This window comes from Hesperophylax consimilis, chromosome 30 (genome assembly GCF_061612785.1).
Source record: "Hesperophylax consimilis isolate HC1 chromosome 30, BYU_Hcon_1.0, whole genome shotgun sequence".
Classification (NCBI taxonomy): domain Eukaryota; kingdom Metazoa; phylum Arthropoda; class Insecta; order Trichoptera; family Limnephilidae; genus Hesperophylax; species Hesperophylax consimilis.
In genome coordinates, this window is record NC_142865.1 from 17,594,579 (window position 1) to 17,616,674 (window position 22,096).

Consider the following 22,096-nt stretch of genomic DNA (forward strand, 5'->3'; position numbering starts at 1 on the left):
CATCTGTTTTTGGATTGAAAATTTGATCGATTACAAATATTTTCTGCATAAGGTGTGCTATTGTTGGCGGCAAGATTCAAAATATAACATGAAGTGTTACGTAGCCTTAATGGAGGTAGGGTTAGGTAAGGTTGTTAAAAAATTGACGCTAGCAGTCCACAATGGAATGCCGGTACTTACTCCCATATACGGCAATTCAGCATAGGAAGGATGAAGGTAGAATGAATGCTCTACAAATGAGATCCCTCAGGCGAATGTTTGCTAAAACCATGTATGATCGTGTGAAATATGTGGAAAGAAATACAAGGAATACAAGGCTGATGTTAACGTAATGATTAAGAATAAAAAAGGGATCCTTACATGGTTTGGGCATGTAGAGCGAATGAATATGGCACGATCAAGTGAATCAGATACTTGAGTCGGACCACGTCAAGATGTATGAATGTGAATGAGGCAAGGAGTGTGTGTTAATACCAAGTTGGTTAGAAGTTCGTTCTCTCTGCCTGCCATGTGATTCAATTATGAGTGGTAGAAAAAATTTGGGATTAAAACTGAAGTTGATTTTCAATTGTGGTCTGTGACCAAAATTTCAGAATATCCTCGAATTAAAGTATGGCATGTATATGAATGATGGAAAAGGTGGGAAGATGAAGGTCGGGAAGAACCTGTTTATTCGGGTTTGGTCACCAAACACGTTCCAGTATATTTCTATGCAGAAAACATGCCAAAACTTTTAAATTAAACCATTAAAACAATAATACGAATCACGCTGTGTCCTTTTCTTTTCACAAAATTGTCACCACATTGTGTGCATGTTTTTTTTTTTTTTTAATGAATACCGCACAGGAGTCCCAACTGCTCCCAACCGTCCGGAGCCAGTGAGACTATGGCATCCCCAATTTGGGTATGTTGTGAGGCTGAAGGTTGTGGACAGGGAAAGGAGATGGGGTATAGGAGAGTACCAGGCTATTCAGATCTGGTCAACAAACACGGGTAAAGCCATTTCTAGTAACGTTTCAATTCTGAATGGTGGTTTACACCAGGGCGATGCTGAGAGTATCTTCCACTCTGAAACGTGTCCTAAATATATTATATATTATTTTAAATGAGTAATTTGTGAAATAACACTAACTAATAAAATAAAATTTAATTAGTGAAGACAATATTAGCAATTCCTACACGAATATTATCCAATTTTCAATCTAGACTTGCAGATAAAGTCAATAGATGTCGCACATTAAAATTTAAGTAAGATATATTTATCTAAGACACTGTATAGATTGCATTTAGTTCGAGTGGAATCTTGCGATCATACACAAATGAAAGCAAGGTAAGTTAGTTCTTATTCGAAGTATGATACAGTTAAATATGACCGGCGGACTCTCTCCCTGCAGAAGCTGGTCCAGTTTCTTTACCACCTAGGATTCTTGCTGCAGAGTCTCCATCTTCTATCTTCGTAGAACGTCACAGCGGTGTTGCCAAGGTCTGTTATCTATGTGAGGATATTGTGTCAGCGCTTTACTAGCAGCAGACACATACTGAACGGATGACGAACCTTGTGCTGGCACTGTTGGTGGGCACGGTAGTCTCTCTCGCTGCAGCGGCTGGTCCAGTTTCTTCACCACCTAGGATTCTTGATGCAGTGTCTCCATTTTCTATCTTCGTCGAACGTCACAGCGGTGCTGCCAAGGTCTGGTATCTATGTGAGGATATGGTGTCAGCGCTTTATTAGCAGCAAACACATACCTGGATGGATGACGAACCTCGTGTTGGCACTGTTGGTGGACTCTCTCGCTGCAGCAGCTGGTCCAGTTTCTTCACCACCTAGGATTCTTGCTGCAGAGTCTCCATCTTCTATTTTCATGTCACCTGTTCCTGTTCTTCATTTTACTTTACTTAACTTCACTTTATTTTGGTAATATTTATAATTTTTGTAATACCTGCATCAACTGTAAAGCGCCCCTGAGGTGATAACTCACAAAAGTGGCGCTATAAAAATTGTCCAATATTATTTTTATTATAATAAGGATATAGGGTCCCATTAGCTCAGTTGGTAGAGCGGTGCCCAGGCAATGCAAGGGTCCTGGGTTCGAGTCCTAGATGTGACTTATATCTTTTTCTGTTTCAGATTTTCGTTAAAATTGTCTTCAATAATTGAATAAATAAATAATGATAATTTTAATCATTTCTCAAACACCTGTTACTAAACATTCATTATACAACCAAAACAGTGCTAATAGGGCCGACCTCTTACAAAATATACTCTCCCTCCCTCCCGCGTTGGGAGAGCAAATCCCCCACGGGAACTGAACCCGGACCCCAGGGATGGTGAGCTAATGAATTCCCAGTGCAGTAATGCCCGACATGTTGCGGACAACATTAGATAATCCACAAATCCGACCGGGGACGGTGCGCCCTAACAAACCAGCGTGTAATTTGAAACGAATGTACTGCAGATTTTTCAATCAAAACATGTTCTCTTGTGATTTGCTTTCTGTTTATTACGGTATCGTTTTTAATGGGCTAGCAGTCTACAATGGAGCGCTGATACCAACCCTGAGACATGATAGAGCCCCTGAGGTGATAACTCACAAAAGCGGCGCTATAAAAATTGTCCAATATTATTATTATTATTATATAGAATCGGCCGAGGGAGAATAAAAGAAAACTGAACGCTGTAGAAATGGATCGCTACGTAGTAAATCCGTGTAGATAACATGACACGAAACGACCAAGTGAATCAAATATGATTAGTAGGTTAGTGGACAAATGCGTCAGTTTCTCACCCAAGAGTCGCAAGTTAAAGCCTCTCCTAGCTAAAAGGAGAAAACTTACTGATACGAAATATTATTAATTTATCAAAAAATTTGGAGAAATTATTCGTTTTCCTGTTAAAAACGGGACTAGAGGCTTGCAACGAACGATTTTATTGATCAGTAAAGCACAAATATGTGAGGAAGTCAAAACACTAAATAATCTGGTTCATTATATTTATTCGGACGAGGCCACCTGCGTTGAACACGTGTACAGGTATATTCTGAATGACTAATATTTTTATTAGGAAATGGTTATGTAGTCACATTTTTAACAGTATCTACATAAAAAAACGTACTAATTTTTCTCCTTGTAGTTCAAAAAACGGTAGCACGAATCAAAAAAGTTATTCTATACTTTTTATTATTTTACATTAACTCCACACAGTAATATAGTTTCCCTCATGACCTATGTCATTTTTGGAGATGCTGAGTGAAGGGGTCTTTTAGAGGAGATGAAGGAGTGAACATGAGAACATCTTGAAGAGACTTATGATGTAGGACGGAAAAAACACAGAGGCCTGCAAATCTTTCAATAGCCGAGCTGTTGAACTCAAGAATGAGTCGTAGAAGCGACCCGTTCTCATGTGATAGGGTCAATGATGCTAGTTCCTCGGAGTATCTTCCATTGTAATACCGGTAGAACAAGGATAGCATGCCTGTGGTCTAAAGATTGCATTGCTTGGACCGCCCGTTTCTGCACAGTGTGTACATTATGCAAAAGAAGTCTGAAAAATATAAGGCCACAAAAGTGCCTACTTCATAACGAGAAACCTTAACTTCTTACGTAGATACTGAATACCTGAATAATAGTTGATCGATTTACTTTGCACTGGTAATTTTTATGTTTTCCTTGTGACGGTAAGGAAGCCATTGAGTTCTAGATACTTGACATATTATCATTCTAACATCGTCAATCGTCAGTATACTGTGGAAAAGGTGACCGGATAAATCATCACAATGATAATTCATCACATCTTTAAAAAGTTATATAAAGTCATGGAAAGTGATGAAACGAAAACTTTATTAACTGGGTTAAGTAGGTTAGGTTAAAAAAAAATTTTTTTTCATCGTTTATAATGACTTTATATCACCTTTTAAAGGTGTGTTGAATTGTCACTGTGTTGAGTTATCATGGAACTGTTTTCAGGTGAAAAAATATAATAATCATAAATATGATGATTTCTTCAAATTCTATAAAACAACCTATCCTTAGTCCAAACTTCTAGTTTTGAAAAAGTTATTATTTTTTTTAAATTCTACATTAGATACATTTCTTTGTGGTATTTCGAATTACAAATGTTATTAAAATATACAATTCAGATTTAGTTATAAATATTTTATATGATAATTAAATTAACCCTTCGGGCTAATTTGTTCGCTTTTGGGAACAACTCCCATTTTCTCACAGAAATCGTTGTATCTCCCCTATTAATTGTCATGGTGAGAAATATATATCTAAACGGAATTAGAAAGACAAAAAACACCACGCTATAAATTTAAATCTAGAAGTTAACCACAGAAAAAATACAAGAAATATACCTATATGAAACCAAAGATTGAAAAAAAAATACATGGAACGAAAAAAATTGAGGTGACAAAAAGGTTACAATAATTTTTTTCTAAAAAAAATGCGTGGTTTTTTTAAATATTTTTAGTTATCAGTAATTTCAGTTACAAAAAACGTAAAGTATGCGATTTTTATTTATTTTTTATGTTTGCATTCAAAATTAAATATTTCAAAAAATTTATAATTTTTTTAAAAATAAAATTTGAAAGCGTAATTTATCACCTTTCAAAAACAGTTTTTAGTTTTCGGATACGTTCAGAAATATTCCATTTACTTGGAAAAATCTTCATTCGTATGGGCGCTAATTCGAGACTTGGGTTCGAAATTTAGAAGCCATTTTTTCATGCTCTATGGCAGTGCTCCGCAACCTTTTCTCACCTACGACACACCAAATTTCTTCCTAGAATTCCGCGGCACACCAAAAGCTAAAATATATAGATGTTAAATTGATTCACAAATTTTACAATAATTTCTTGTTTTTTATTTGAAACGTATACATACATACATATAACTATAACATATTTATTTTTCCGCAATCTTAATAATTATTATAAAATAATAATAAATTAATGAGCGATTAATTGTTAAATTAATCTGCGCTTGTTTCAATGAACACAAAAGTTTTATATTATAGGCTAGATTTTTGACAGCGCAACCCGAAGTTGTTGGTCAAGACCTTTTAAGAATGACCGCTTATCATTTTTAATTAATAAAACCGTTGAAAAACTTTGCTCACATAAATATGACGTAGCGCACTTGAAGTGAAACAACACAAAACTGCGCTATATAAATGTTATGTTATTATTATAATATTGAAAATGGAAGTAGTGTTAAGAATACTTTGACGGAAATGTGAGGATATTCTTTTTTAACGTAAATCCAGAAAACATCTAATGGATCTTCGGAGAAGTGAAATTTTAATGTCATGTCATTATTTAAATCTGTAAATTCCACTCGAATTTGCAGAGGCAGTACTTCCGTAGAATTTATTGCATTGGTTGCAAAAGGATTTCGAATCCAATCGTATTGTTCCGTATTAATGGAATAAAAATATTCACCAAATTTCTGCTGAAGCATACTTAAATGTTCTTGGGCCAAACATCCTTTTTGCAACTCTTTCTGCCAAAGTTCGTTCAAATGCTCGAATATATCAGCCATGTATGCAAGTTTGGCTATCCAGTAATTATCCTCGAGGGCTGATATAGTTTGGGCATATTTTGATTTAAAAGAAACTCACACACCTCTTGACGAAGCTCAAACAATCTAGCCAAAACTTTGCCTCAGAAGAGCCAACGAATTTCACTATAAAACAATAAGGATTCATATTCGGCTCCCATTTCTGGACAGAGTATTCCAAAGATTCGCGAGTTTAAGGCTCTTGATTTAATTATGTTTTCATTAATCGTGTTCAAAAGTTCCTCCGGTAAATTTTTGACCATCGATGCTTCTCGATGTATGCAGCAGTGTGTAAATTGTAACGTTGGATTTTTTATTTTACACAAGAGACAAAACCCTTTTTACTACCCGTCATTGCCGCAGTACCATCCGTGCAAACAGCAATGCAATTGCTCCATTTAATATTGTATATTTTGAAGAAATCATCGGTTACTTGAAAAAATTCTTCATCGGTAGTTCACTCTAGAACCTCCTTACAAAATAAATAATGTTCTTTAATAAAGTCCTCGTCAACGAAAAGTACAAAAGCTATCAACTATGCTTTATTTTTTATATCGGTTGTTTCGTTGATCTGAAGCGCAAATTTTTCAGCCAATAACAGTTTTCTTATTAGTGTTTCTAATATATTGTGAATACGTCTTTTAACAGTATTTGCAGACAATGAAAAATAGACAATATTATGAAAAATATTTTTTCATTGTGTATTAAATACATAATGAAATATTGTAAAATGTCAAATACATTGAATTTGACCACGGCACACCTGTGTCCGGCTCACGGCACACCAGTGTGCCACGGCACACCGGTTGCGGAGCACTGCTCTATGGTATCAAATGGGCTGAAATTTTTGAATCGTGATAAGAATCATGGTTCAAAGCGAAATCAGTTCGAATCGTGATACGAATCATGGTCCAAACCGAAATCAGTTCGAATCGTGATAAGAATCATGGTCCAAACCGAAATCAGTCACAAAAACTGCATAAAGTTTCATTTCTTGTTCATATTTCTTTCATTCGTTCATTTAATTATAAGCGGTAATACTTCGACCTTATGTCAAAATATAGCTGAGGAATGTGAGAAGTGTATGAAGGGAGATTAGAGATAGGTGATAAGAGTTAGTTAGTCGGATGAATGGGTGTTATGATCGAAATGTATTGCAAATATGATGATCCATAGCTTATGTTTTGAAATAAAGATTGGTGTGACATTATATATTAAATGATAAAAACACACTTTGTAATACACCACCTTCTTATTAAATTAATAAATGACAAACAACAAGGTTTCAGTTAACTCAAACTTCATCAGGGCTTTTATATTAACTGGTTGGCTGTAAGTTATTAATTCAATAAAAAAGTGGTGCATTACAAAGTGTGTTTTTCATTTAATACAGGTTGCTCAATTGATAATATATTTTCACTGTGTAACTGTTTTTTAAACTACTAACAGCACTACTAGATTTTGTATTTTCGCTTCCAAATTTTAGAGTACTAAGAACAAAATACCTTTGCCAAAAATATGTTGGTTATTCATTTAAAATAATGATGTTCAAAATTGTAAATGGTAGTGTAGACAGCCTTGATTTAATTAATCTCATTGAATTTCATGTACCCATAAGAGCTACTCGGTTTAAAACCCTGTTTAATTTGCACAATTCCAAGACTGAGTATTTCAAACACTCGCTTGTACCTAGATTACATGAAGTTGATAATAGGTACGCAGCTGTAGCGGATCTGTTTAACTGCACAGAAGCTAGGTACAAAAAGACTATACTATCATATCTTCTAAATCATTACTATTACGTAAGTCTACTCATACTTGTTGATAATATTTTGTATGTACTTGTATCTGCTTCTAGTATTAATTTCATACTTTCTGTCGTCATTTTATGATCAAATGACACAGTTAGGTATTTTTATACCGTTGATATAAATAAATAATACAAAAAGACAAACACTTCACGTAAACGGCATTATTGCCTGGGGCTATGCCAGTAAAAAATACATTAACACACTATATAAAGCTCAGAAAACCTTAATAAAAGTAATACTTAAAGTACCAATACTAACACCCACTTCAACCATATTTAAACAATTCCCAGTGTTGAAGATTCAAAAACTATATTCAAAACAAATACTTACTTTCCTTTACAAGAACCTAAACACATTTAAAACTTCACAAACTTCTCGCAATACCAGAACAAGACATGCACACCAACTACTAATACCAAAAACCAACACATCCTTTGGACAAAAACACTACAGATTCCAGGCTATAAAACTATTCAATTCACTTCCAACACAATATAAAACATCTAATCTTACAGAATACAAAAAACACATATGGAACTGGCTACAATCCTGTTAATATTTAATTTTTTATATTTCACTTTTTTGGAATAACTATGGAAAAACTACTGTCATAACTATGGAAAAATCGATTTTATATTTTAATTTTTAATGTTTCTCTGTGTAACCAACTCCACTGTATTATTTTAGAATTATATAACTTTACAATTGAAAAAGTCCTCCACAACACAGGTGAACTCCTAGCGTTGAGGACAATATACTATACCATTGTTTAACAAATATATTAAAGAATAAATAAAAAAAAATAAAAAAAAAAAAAAAATAAAAAAAAAAAAACATAAAACGTCAGCAAATAGACAACCTAAAATAACTTTAGAATTTCATGTTGCTAAAGATAACTGATCAACAAAAATTCCACTATATAGTTATAAAATCATTTGCAAAATGGAACTGCAGTATGGATCCCAGATCTAAATATCATCTCAAAATAAACAAAAAGGCAAACAAAAACCTCACATAATCATTCAAGCAAAGTAACGGAGAAATATTCCTAATATATAGTAATAAAAAATAAGTGTAAATTGTGTATACACTTTGAACAAGGAAGCACTGAATTTTTAGCCATAAAGTTAAAAACAACCTCCCACCCAAATCAAATCTATAAATATCTACATTAAGTCCAACAAATCTTTGCTTTAAAAAAATCCTCATAGAAGTTTCCAGGTTTTGCAAATCCCGCGGGATTGCGGGATGTAATTAAATTTGCGGGATTCGGGAAGGCGGGATACGGGACCCGGGATATAATTAGATGTGCGACATTCGGTGGTGCGGGATTCGGAGTTGCGGGATTAGGAGTTGCGGGATTCGGGATCCCGGGATGCGGGATTCGTAGAAGTGGGATTCGTGGGATTCGCTGTATCAATGGGTATTAAATTGAAATAATGCCAACGTTTCATAAACATTTTTTAAAATTATTTGGTATCAATTATCTTTGATACTTGAGAGAGATAGATGATTCCACACGACGCTAGATGTAAAAAATTCAAATAAATTTATTACAAATTCCATTGTTTTCCCGTTCAAAAATATTTTTCCATAGAATAATATTATTTTCTTTGTACGAACAATTCAACTTTTGTACCTGAAAACTACCATAAAATGTTGAAATTTCTAAAAAAGTAATTTATATTTCTTACTAGTACTATCATGTAGAATCACCTCGAAAGTTTATGAACTTAATCCCCGGACAACCTGCATTATAAAAAGAAATTGAAGAGGTAGCATGGTAAGTGTTTTAAGAAGAGATAAATATAAAAATAAAACAAAAATTTAGTGACAGCCAACATGGTTAAATGGCTACGATTCTTGTCTACGAAACCGCAGGTCGCGGGTTCAAGTCCGGGCGTGCGCAAGTAAATTTTATTTGATTAATTTGTGTTATTTCACAATTCATTCATTCAAAATAATATACAGTATATTTTCGGCTCATTCCTGCGTGGCAAATGTTTTTAATATAGCTATAGGCTATAGTGAAAGACCCCCATTCAGAATTGAAAATTAACAGAATAACTAACCATCACGCAATTTCTCCGCAGGGGTAGGCAGAGAGGACGAACCGCCAAACAACTCGGTCTTGGTAAACACTTCTTGCCTCAATCACATTCATACATCGTCTCATACATAGTCTTCCATTATTATATGGCTCTTGACATGACCGGCTCAAGTATCTGATTCACTTGATCGTGCCATGCCTTCCTCGGACGTCCCCGACTTCTTAAACCATTCACACGTACAGAATTGAAACTTTGCTTGAAATGCCTTTAGCCGTATTAGGTGTCCCACCGTCTTCACAACCTTCAGCCTAACAACATACCTCAATTGGGAATGCCATAGTCAGACTCACTCCAAACTTTTGGGAGCGGTTGGGACTATTATGCAGTACCTACCCGCATAAAAAGTTATACATATTTAATAATCTATTAGTTTCACGACAAATCGAGTGTCTATCGCCCCCTCCCCCACTTTTCCACCCTCCAAGACCGCGAAAGCCTTCGACCCGCGGGAATACATCGCTTCCACCGGCGGTAGACGGCGCAATATCTAATAACAAGGCCCGCTAAACGAAACTCCGCACATATTGAATTGTTAATAGCCATCGGCTGTGAAACATGATACCGCATCTATTAGGAGTTCGAGGGGGACGTGGTATAGAAAATATCTCTATTTATGCATTACACCATACAAAAACCCTAAAAGGATGTTTGATTTATGTCACAATACTATTACTGACGTCTTACTTTCCACTCCTAGTCTCCAGACAGAATAATGACATTGATAATAAAGTTTTTATTTCAATAATAACAAGATGTACTCGCCACGCGTATTGATCGGTCTGTCTGTGCAGATAAAAATGTATTTATTTTGTAAGAAACAAACAGCTTTTTTATATAATATACAATGATAGATATAAATATACAAGTTAACTGAAGTCAAGCCACAGAAGTTTCTTATGTTAAAGTGCATTAGAAATGAAGTTTTAGTATCTTAAAATTAATTTGGTGTTAAAGGAAGGGGAGAGGAAGAGGAAAATAGGAAGAGGATAGGAGATGCTCCCGATACATTCCATACTCTCATATTAATAATCGATCGTACGCATTACTTCATATCGATATTTCTTTAGGTTATTACCAAAAATGTCAATGCTGTAAAATTTTGTTCGAAAAAAAAATAAAAATTTATGCCTGAACATCCACAAAATAAAAAAAAGACACTTTTTGGCCATGTTTTTTTCTTGCATAAATCAAAACAGGCGGATGGTGTTAAGCAGGAATTTAAACCTTATCGCCATCTACGTAAGGGTTATTATTGATAGCGGCTCAATTTAAAATAATACATAACGTAGTGCATCGCCTTAATTCAAGAAAACAATATCGAAATTTAAATAGATTTCTTTGAAAATAATAATTATATCGCCTATTTTAGTCCTGTGTCCCAAATGTGTCGACTATATAGTAAAATAGAGTGTGCTGAAGTGGACATTTTCGTTGATGATTTATACGGATTCAGAAAAACATGTTCTGCTATTAGTCAACAATATGTAACAATTGTTGAGCTAATTATATTACGTATGACTTGTGTCTCTCTTGTACAGGGTTTTCCAATAAGAGATGTTATTTTGATATTCAATCGTAAAAGATCAATGGTTTCGTTGTTTGTGTGGCATGTAGCGCTGTTTTGTTGTAATTAAACGTTGTCCAGATCAATACCATCCAATTCCGGCCATAAAAATCATTAATCATCTCTCGATAGCGCAATCCATTCACCGTAACTGTTGCTCCAGCCTCATTTTCGAAAAATAAGGTCCAATGCCTCCGCTGGACCATAAATCGCACCAAACAGTCACACGTTGAGGATAGAGAGGTTTTTCAACAATAACTCTTGGGTTTTCCGAGCCCCAGATGCGACAATTTTGCTTGTTGACGAAGCCACCGAGGTGGAAATGGGCCTCATCACTCAAGATGATTTGCATTTGATTCACTCAAGTGAATTTTGATAATTTCAATGCGTTGTCGAAGCGTGTATCATTCCATTTTTATTAATGGCGTAGTTTCCACTTGTCAAATGTGAAAAAATGACAGCTTCAAAAGTAACATCTACCGAAATAGCGGGCTATTCAAAATAACACCTCTTATTGGAAAACCCTGTATTTCTCGTCTCTCTTTGTGTCTTAACTGTTGTTTGAGTGAGTTTTTATACAATTTTGTATTTTCATTTAGATATTATGTGTCGTTTGACTAATTAATTATTATTAATTTACTGGACAATTTGTATAGCGCCGCTTTTGTGAGATATCACCTCAGGGGCGCTTTACAAAACATATAAATATTACAAAAATAAAGTGAAGTTAGGTTAAGTAAAATGAAGAACATGAACAGGTGACACGAAGATAGAAGATAGAGACTCTGCAGCAAGAATCCTAGATGGTGAAGAAACTGGACCAGCTTCTGCAGCGAGAAAGTCCACAGCGTCCACCAACAGTGCCAGCACGAGGTTCTTCATCCGTCCAGGTATGTGTTTGCTGCTAATAAAGCGCTGACACCATATCCTCACGTAGATACCAGAACTTGGCAGCACCGATGTGACGTTCTACGAAAATAGAAGATGGAGACTCTGGACTGAAACAGGACCAGCTGCTGTAGCGAGAGAGTCTGTGGGTTTTTGTATACCTATTTGTATATTAACTGAGTTACCTATTTGTATATTAAGCAAAGTGAGAACATCTCTAGAACCCAGTGTAAACAAATAAAGATATTGACCACAGCTATTAGGTGATTTAAGTGTATTGTGTGTTATTATAAATATCATTGTTTGTATATTATTATTACAATCTGTTGCCAGTGAGACTATTGCATCCCCAATTGTTTGGGTATGTTGTGAGGCTGAAGATTATGGGGAGGGGAAGGAGATTGGAAGAGGAAGGTGTGAAAGTAAATTTACAACGATTTTACCTTTACATAATCAATTATTTCTGACCGCATATAGTAGTCATATTTAAAAAAATGATCAATCAATTGTCCAAAGAAGGACAGTTTGCAGTCCACAATTGAGTGCTGGTACCTACCCTGATGTATGTCAGTTATGCGTGGAACTGGCGGAGGCAGGATAAAAGTAGACTGAATGCTGTAGAAATGATATCCTTGAGGCGTATGCGTGGTAAATGTGTGAATTCGCAAAGAATGCAAGACTGATGTAAGCTTTTCGGCATGTATAGAGCGAATGAACGAAGAAAGGAATGTATATGACACGAATGTGAATGATATAAGATGTCGGGAACGCCTGAGGAAGACGTGGCACGATCAAGTGTACTAAATACTTGAAACGGGCCATTTCAAGAGCCAGAATAACAGAAGGTTATGTATGAGACGATGTATGAATGTGAATGAGGCAAGGAGTGTGTGCCAAGATCGACTTGATTGACATTTCATCCTCTCTGCCTACCTCTGCGGTAAATATTGTGACGGTTACTTATAGAAAAAAGGTGCACAAATAAACATGTATATTTTCATATCTAAATACTATTTTTTTTAACGTTTCATCATTAATTTTCTCGACGAAAACTATCCACTTTCTTTAAACATCGTCACGACGAAAACGGAAAACTCGCACACCGTACATAGAATACGTATGAGCATATATTTGACAACCCTGTATGTACAAACGTAGGTACATACAGGGTTGTCAAAAAAATTTCATGTTATTTTGTTAAAAACTAATATTTTGCGTAATCATGTTGGTGGTTGAGTGGTCCAAGGAATTGGGTTCGCACTCAAGTTTTGCGGGCTCAATTCTCTGCTGGTTAAATATTTCAACATACCATAAACAAGGTTTACCCAGTTATGGTAGAGAGAAAAATTTAAATATTTAACGTTAACAAACTGGCAGCTAACATAATGTTTTTTATTAAAAATCTGGTCAAATTAATCGTTTTCCTGTTAAAAACTGGAATGCAGGCCTTTAACAAAAGAATTGACAATTGAGTTCCCAACAAAATCGAATGTTTTATGAGGATGGCAGAACACGTGTTCATTCAAATATTGATATTGATACTGATATACCTATATTATCGCATTCCGTCATGATATTTATTAGGAAAAGAACACGAGTTCTAGATATATTCTGAATGACTTTATCAGGAAATTGGCATGCTATCACTTTGTTTAACAGGATCATTTTTCTCGGTGTACAAAGTGTTTAGGGGAGATGTCCAAGTTGTTTCATTTATAATGTGAATTCCGCACAACAGTCCCATATGTTCCCAATAGGAAGGTGGAAAACTATTCACTTTTCAAGCAATGTTTCTATTCTGAATTAACTACACATTATAGGCATTAATAATAAACGTGTTTTAAAGTTTACACATCCGATATACAACCAATAATTTATGGTAAATGGTGGTTTATAAGTTGTGTAAATTTTAAAACTTGTTTATTAGCAAGAGGGTACGTACAGAAAGATTTTTAAATTGAACAGTGAGCAATAACATTATGTATCGGGAGCATCCCTTTCCTTATCCTATATTCCTCTTCCTTTCTCCTTTACCTACTTATTAGTTTCAAGACATAATAAAACTCATCTGTAACCAACTTTCTTAAAAGAAATTTTTTTGGGTTATCCGCATTTAACCTCAAATTTATATCAATTTGGATGATGATGTAAGCGTTTGTTTCTTCCAAATAAATACACTGTAAAATATGAAAGCTATTCTGACTGGAGACCCTGCAGACACTACTGCTGACCCTGTACAAATCGCAAGGATCCCCACTGTTTAATTTGGCAGCCACCTCTGTTCTGGAGCCCCAAAATCCTTGACTGTGCAGAAACGGGCGGTCAGTTTATAGATTCGCTATTTTAACAAACGGATTACAATCTTGAGAAGACGGGTGGGAATGCTGTCAGTTTTACAGGTATTTTAATGGAAGATGCCCCGAGGAACCAGCGTCATCGATCCCTTCGGTACCGGTGCATAGTCACAGCATTTCAACATCTGTATACAGTTGACCTTTTTCAAATTAGATTGACTCGGCTGTGGAATAATTTGCATGCCTTGGTGTTTCCTCCTTCCTACAACACGGGTCTCATATTCACTCCTTCCTCTCCTCAAAAAGACCTTCCCCACAGCATACCCAAATATAACGTAGGCTCTGAGGGAAATTATTGTACTCGGGCCCTCCTGTGTGGAGTTAATTTTTTTTTTAAAACACGACAGAAAACAACTGCGCTTGGTGTGCCTACATACTATTCAAATGTTGTAGGTACCGAGTGCAGTTAAACTACAAGTTAAACACGTATTCATGCACCTGCACCATGCCTTGACAATATATAATGACGAAATGCAAAAAAATGATGATTTTTATGTACACGTGTTCCGAAATTGCGATATAACACATTAATTTTTCATTAAAAGTTTAACATGAAACCTATGAATTCTTTCGTTAAGGGTCCGCAGTCCCCTTTTTAACCGGATTAAAAGACAATGGAAAGAGATTCTTAATAAATTAGCAAATATTTATTAATATTGTAAGTTGAGAATATCTTAACATATCTTACAATAGTTTTAAAATTATTTTCTAACCACCCAGTACAGTATCTATATAAATATATACTCGGTATGTACGTTCCCCTACAAAATACAACATAGCAGTCAGTATCAACACGGAACGTTCCGGTAGAACCTTACCGTACATATTAAAATATCGTACATTTATTCAGCAGAGTTTCTTGCGCAGGCGCGCCTCGACTCCTCAGCCACCCACTGCCGCCCGCCGTAAGCCGCTTACGGCTGAGGCGGTGCGGCGGTACACGTTGCGCGTTTGTGGGCGGGGTGCGAGGATTTACATTATTTTATTTATTAAAAAAATATTGTTCAATTTTGCAGGCTACCGACATCTGTAGTCTAGAAATTTGAAGTTACTACGTTTAACCAAAATGGTGTGAGTCCTTGCTTAGAAAATAGTGTCAATTTGGTCGGTATAGCAGGTTTCATTTTTACTGCTAGACATCACGATGACAAATGTTTTATTTACATGTGGTGGTTTTTTGAAGTCTTTAAAAAGGCTCGCATTATGTGTTTTTTGGTTACTTTCTCAACAATAACTCGATAATAAACAAGCTCATAAGTCAGAGCGATCGTAGCAGTGTTATTCGCACAGTTCTTTATAAATATTATACCTGTTTCAATAGTTTGAAATAAATGTAAAGTTGTGTTAAGAAAACCAGTTTTTATTCAAAAAGGATCACCCCCAATTTTTAACATTTGATCCTTCAACCGGATTACGATCAGGAGATTGTATAAAAAAAAAACAAAGAACCAGCAGCCAAAAGGATACAAAATTGATTGAAACTGGAAATCATTAAGGAAAGTGGACCACATCGCAAATCTGAGATAAGTATTCAGTGCTTTCCTTCCTATCATCCATTTTATGTTTATTCAGGTCTCATGTAATTTAAACGAGATTAATCTTAAATAGAGTCAATATTATAAATAAAATCACTACCCACTTGAAAATAAGAATATAATATTATTGAATAGTGTTCTCAAATAGTATTGTCAAGATTGTCGTGGTATTCTTTCAAACGGGTGTTTGCTAAAATAAAATAATTGTCAACCGATATTAACAAAATATAATTAAAAATGGAAAATATGAAGTCATTAATAAACAAACGCGGCGTAATCAAAGGAAAACTAACCCGATTCGCGGATTCCTTAAATGCATTGTCGGTAAATGAAATTAAATTAAGATATGAGCGGGTGAAATCATTGTTAGATGAATTCGAAGCAGTTCAACAGAAAATTGAAATGTTACCGGATTCAGACGAAATTGAAAATTATAGTCAACGAGAAGCTTTCGAAAACCAATATTTCTCAGTTTTGGCAACGGCCAAAGGTGCGATCGAATCCGTCGATCAAAGTAAGGTGGAAATTAAACTACCCAACCTCCAATTACGGGAATTTCATGGCGATCAGAAAAATTGGGTTAATTTCGTCGAAACATTCAAGACTTTAGTCAATAACAATAGAAATTTAAGCAACGTACAAAAATTATTTTATTTGCAATCAACTTTAAAGGGAAACGCATTAAAGATAATTGCTAATCTAGAAATTTCTGAATTAAATTACATTTCCGCTTGGGAATTATTAAATGAACGTTATGCAAATTTAAGAACTACCGTTCATAAACACATCCAAGCTCTATTTTCATTAAAAGACATGAAACAAGAAGAGCCTGTAGCATTGAGGTATCTAATTGATGAAACAAACGTTAGTTTAAAGGCATTACAAAATATCGGGGTCAAGGTAGATCAATGGGATCCATTGGTTATTTATATAATATCAAATAAATTAGACGCAGCTACCCGAAAAAATTGGGAACAATATATATTACAAGACGAATTACCGACGTTAAAGGAATTCTTAAAATGTTTATCTGCTAGAGCCCAAGTATTGGAACTGATGAACGCTTCTGAGAAAAAATTTTCTAGCTTACATAAAACACAAATAGGCAACAATAATTGCAAAAAAGATTCATCAGTATTTTTAGCAGTAAAGGCTAACAACTGCATTTATTGTAACGAGAAAGGTCACCATATTTATTATTGTAAAAAATTTCTAAAATTAAAATTACATGAGAGGATTGATGCTACGAAATCAATCCAAGCTTGTTTTAAATGTTTAAAGGTGGGTCACCAGGCACAGAGTTGCAAGGCAACCTTTTCTTGCAGGCGTTGTGGCAAAGATAATCACAACACCTTGCTACACAATGAGGTACCTCTGCGGGAGGCCTCCAATATGGATGCTGATAACGAGGTTTCAGTATCGAATTTTTCTGCATCGGATAAAGCAGAAAAAATAATATTATTGTCAACTGCCAACATAGGAGTTGTGGGTAGTAACAATAAAATTTTTAAAGCCCGCATTCTGATTGATTCAGGGGCCCAGTCAAATTTTATGAGAGCAGAATTTGCTAATAAATTAAATTTACCATGTGAATTGATAAACAAACCCGTTTCTGGGATCCATAATAACATCACTCACATAAAAAAGAGAATTTCAGTGGAGATGAATTCGCTTCATACTGATTATAAAAGTGAAATATCATGTCTGATTTTACAGGAGATTACAACAAATTTACCACAAGTGACAATGGCGAAAAAAGACTTCAAGTTACCACGAGGATTGGAGCTAGCTGACCCGAACTTCAATATAGCTGCACCCATCGACATCCTGTTGGGCGCGGAGAGCTTTTGGGAAATCCTAACCAACGATAGATTGAAACTCGAATCGGGACCAACACTTCAACGTACGCAACTGGGATGGATCATATCAGGACCAATCCACATGTACCCAAAGCATGTATCAGATTGTTGTAATTTATCTATAAATAAAATAAGTCATCAAATAGAAAAATTTTGGAAATTGGAGGAGATTAATCCCACTAAGATTCTAAATCATGAAGAAAAGGCTTGTGAAGCCAGTTTTGCTAGTACTCATACTAGACAAGACGACGGTAGATAGGTAGTAAGTTTACCGCGTCGAGCATGCATTGATCAGCTGGGAAGTTCATTGCTCACTGCTGAAAAAAGATTTAAAAATTTAGAAAGAAAATTTGTGTCAAATCCCGAATTGAAGACACAATATATACAATTCATGCGTGAATATGAGGAATTAGGTCATATGGAGGTGTGTGACCAGTCAAAGGGGGATCGTGAATCCTATTTTTTACCTCATCACGCTGTAATAAAAGAATCAAGCACTACTACTAAAGTGAGGGTCGTTTTTGACGGCTCCGCCAAAACTTCAAATGGAATTTCTCTCAATGACGCCTTGATGACAGGACCTGTTATACAAAAGGACTTATACACCCAACTACTGCATTTCAGGAAACATCAAGTAGTACTGACGGCTGACATCGAGAAGATGTACCGCCAGATTAACGTGTGTGAAGCGGACCGTGACCTGCAGAAGATAGTGTGGCGCGAGTCGCCGCAGGAGGTGCTCAAGCATTACCGTCTGAAGACAGTCACATATGGTCTGGGGCCTTCCTCTTTCTTAGCCACTAGAAGTCTACGGCAAATTGGTATGGATAACAATATAAATTTTCCTAGAGCTAGTCAGGTCATAGAAAATGACTTCTATATGGATGACTTGTTAACCGGAGGAGATGACATGGAATCCTGTAGAGAGTTAAAAGAGCAATTAATCAACATCTTTTTGTCTGCAGGGATGACCTTGAGGAAATGGAGGTCCAATGTCTTGGAGTTGTCAGCCGAGTCGGGCCAAGCTAAGATTGCCGAATCAGGCAATTCTGAAAAAATTATTACTGACAATCCAAAGACTGAGAAAATATTAGGATTAATATGGAATAATGAATCTGATTATTTTTCTTATGTAATAATGAAACCATCGAGTCGAACCGAGAGTAAAAGACAGATATTATCTTGCATCGCATCAACCTTCGATCCATTAGGTCTTCTAGGACCGATTATAGTTGTAGCCAAATTGATAATGCAGAAGTTATGGCAGTCTAAAGCAACGTGGGATGATCCATTGCCTAATGAAATATTAGCACCCTGGAGGTCCTACCTTCAAGAATTAATTCAACTAAATGTGTTGAAAATACCAAGAAAAATTATTTGCAGGCAATCTACATATCTACAACTACACGGTTTTTGCGACTCATCTGAGAAAGCTTACGGAGCCTGCGTTTACATGGTGTCAGTGGACCATGTCGGTAAGCGGCATTCACATTTAATAACGTCCAAATCAAGAGTGGCGCCATTGAAGTGTATTTCCCTGCCCAAGTTGGAGCTTTGTAGTGCTGTGCTACTGGCTAAATTAATTAAAAACGTAAAACAAGCGTTAAATATAGTGGAGATCGACACACATTATTGGTGTGACTCCATGATAACGTTGTGCTGGCTGAAAGGTCAACCTACGAGATGGGCTACTTTCGTTGCAAACCGAGTAGCTGAAATACAAGAACTTAGTGATCCAGATCTATGGAGACATGTATCATCAGCCGACAATGCAGCAGATATACTTTCAAGAGGAACCACTACAGATAAATTGATAAATTCTGCAATATGGTGGAATGGACCAAGTTGGTTGACCGAGGGAGTCAACGCTTGGCCTATATCAAATATTTCGTGTTCAAACCCTCCGGAACTCAAAGGCAAAAATATTCTATTATCCACAGATATTCAAGAATGGGAGATATTTGAAAAATTCTCATCATTTATTAAATTGAAAAGAGTTACTGCGTATGTATTGCGATTTGTCAATAACTGCAGAAGTGTTAAGGGTAAAATTTCAGACAATTTAAGTGTGGCTGAATTGGAATCAGGCTTGAAATGTCTATTGAGATCAGCTCAAATACACGCCTTTCAAAAGGAATTGAAAGAATTAAAAAACCATGGCATCGTCAACAAGAAAAGTAATTTAAAATCTCTTAATCCCTTCTTACATGATGGTCTAATATATGTAGGCGGTAGGTTGAATTTGGCTACACATTTATCTTACCAACAAAAACACCCAATTATCTTGCCGGCTAAACATAAGCTAACTGAATTGATAATACGTCACTACCATTATGTAAACCTACACGCAGGACCTCAAGCTTTGTTAGCTGAAATACGATTAAAATTTTGGCCCATCTTTGGTAAAAACACTATTAAAAAGATATTACATAAATGTGTTGTATGTTTTAGATGCCGTCCCCGAACCGGTCATCAAATCATGGGAAATTTGCCACCCGAAAGAATTACGCCGAGTCGTCCTTTCGCTATCACCGGAATAGATTACGCCGGACCAATTCTGATTAAAAGTGGGACGCTGAGGAAGGCTTCCCTCGCAAAATCGTATTTATGTATCTTTATTTGCTTCTCAACCAAGGCTGTTCACTTGGAATTAGTTTCGGATTTATCTAGCAATGCTTTTTTGAACAGTTTAAAAAGGTTTATATCCCGTAGGGGACAACCTGAAAAGATCTTTTCCGACAATGCTAGTATTTTTAAAGGAGCTAGCAGCAGGCTCAAAGAGCTGTACACCAGCTTGAGGGAAAACAACGACAATATTCAAAATTATTTAGTGAACAGAGGTATTGAGTGGAAGTTCATAACCCCTCGAGCCCCTAATCAGGGAGGTTTGTGGGAAGCAGCAGTAAAATCAGCAAAATTCCATTTATATAGAATCACTAACAATTCTTCATTAACATTTGAACTCTTATATACCTTAATTTGTCAGATTGAGGCCTGTTTGAACTCCCGTCCATTAACTTCCTTATCCGACGACATCCATGATTACCAACCTCTTACCCCAAACCATTTCCTTATAGGCACTGAATCCTGTATCATTCCTGAGAGAGACGTCCGGGCGATACCGGACAACAGACTAACTCAATATCAGAGGATCAGTTCGCTAATTCAATCTTTTTGGTCTAGATGGAAGCAAGATTACCTGATGGAACTACAAAAGAGAACTAAATGGCAGACCAGCACTCAACGGGCACTGCAAAAAGACGATCTGGTGATTTTAAAGGAAGATCATTTACCTCCACCTTTATGGAAAATGGCCCGAATTCTGCATACACACCCTGGAGCGGATGGAGTAGTACGAGTTGTTACCCTAAAAACACCTCAAGGAGTCTTTGTGAGGCCCATCACAAAGATATGTCTGATGCCCCTGGATTCAGACACTAAACCTGTAATTGACGTCCCGGACCTTACCAAGGATTGATTATGTACATTACACTATGATGCTTATCTTCTCGACTCCACCTTGGATGGATCAAGCAGAAGACCTGAGAAGAAAGAAAAAAAAAAAAGGAACAATAATTGTGTTGTGTTCAGTGTGAACTATATTATTTGTGTTATTGAACTATTTAAATATGTAAAAATTAGTATGCAGACGTGTGTAATTTAGTCATTTTTGAATTTTTTTTGGTTATTTAATAGGATTAATAATTTTCTAGTTATCTTTAGTTTATTAATAGAGTAATTCAACAGCATTTATACGGTTAAATTTATAAGTTTACCAGCAGGGCATAAAAAAAGGGGGTTTTATTTTGTTAATTTCTGCTATTTTGAATTATTTTGTTAGTATTTTTGTGGTATATTTAGATTAAGAATTTTTAGTTTATTCTGTTTGGTTTATAGTTTATTTTTAAATAGATTATCATTCAAAAATTTAGTGCAATTTTTGAATCCCGCCCCCTGGCAATATGTTCAATTTTGCAGGCTACCGACATCTGTAGTCTAGAAATTTGAAGTTACTACGTTTAACCAAAATGGTGTGAGTCCTTGCTTAGAAAATAGTGTCAATTTGGTCGGTATAGCAGGTTTCATTTTTACTGCTAGACATCACGATGACAAATGTTTTATTTACATGTGGTGGTTTTTTGAAGTCTTTAAAAAGGCTCGCATTATGTGTTTTTTGGTTACTTTCTCAACAATAACTCGATAATAAACAAGCTCATAAGTCAGAGCGATCGTAGCAGTGTTATTCGCACAGTTCTTTATAAATATTATACCTGTTTCAATAGTTTGAAATAAATGTAAAGTTGTGTTAAGAAAACCAGTTTTTATTCAAAAAGGATCACCCCCAATTTTTAACAAATATATTTTACAAATTATACAAGTACGATGAATTTTCTGAAATTTAAGTGAATTTTTGA

At 35.6% G+C, this 22,096-nt stretch overlaps 1 protein-coding gene across 1 annotated transcript; it reads left to right on the forward strand.

Annotated features, from left to right (window-relative positions):
- Positions 1 to 17,953: 17,953 nt before the first annotated feature.
- On the forward strand, positions 17,954 to 21,865 carry LOC149409710 (uncharacterized). The gene is made up of 2 exons (XM_089649481.1): positions 17,954 to 18,502; positions 20,865 to 21,865. Exons 1-2 carry the CDS (start codon positions 18,073 to 18,075, stop codon positions 20,882 to 20,884), a joined length of 450 nt encoding a protein of 149 aa, XP_089505607.1. The 5' UTR covers positions 17,954 to 18,072; the 3' UTR covers positions 20,885 to 21,865.
- Positions 21,866 to 22,096: the final 231 nt, after the last annotated feature.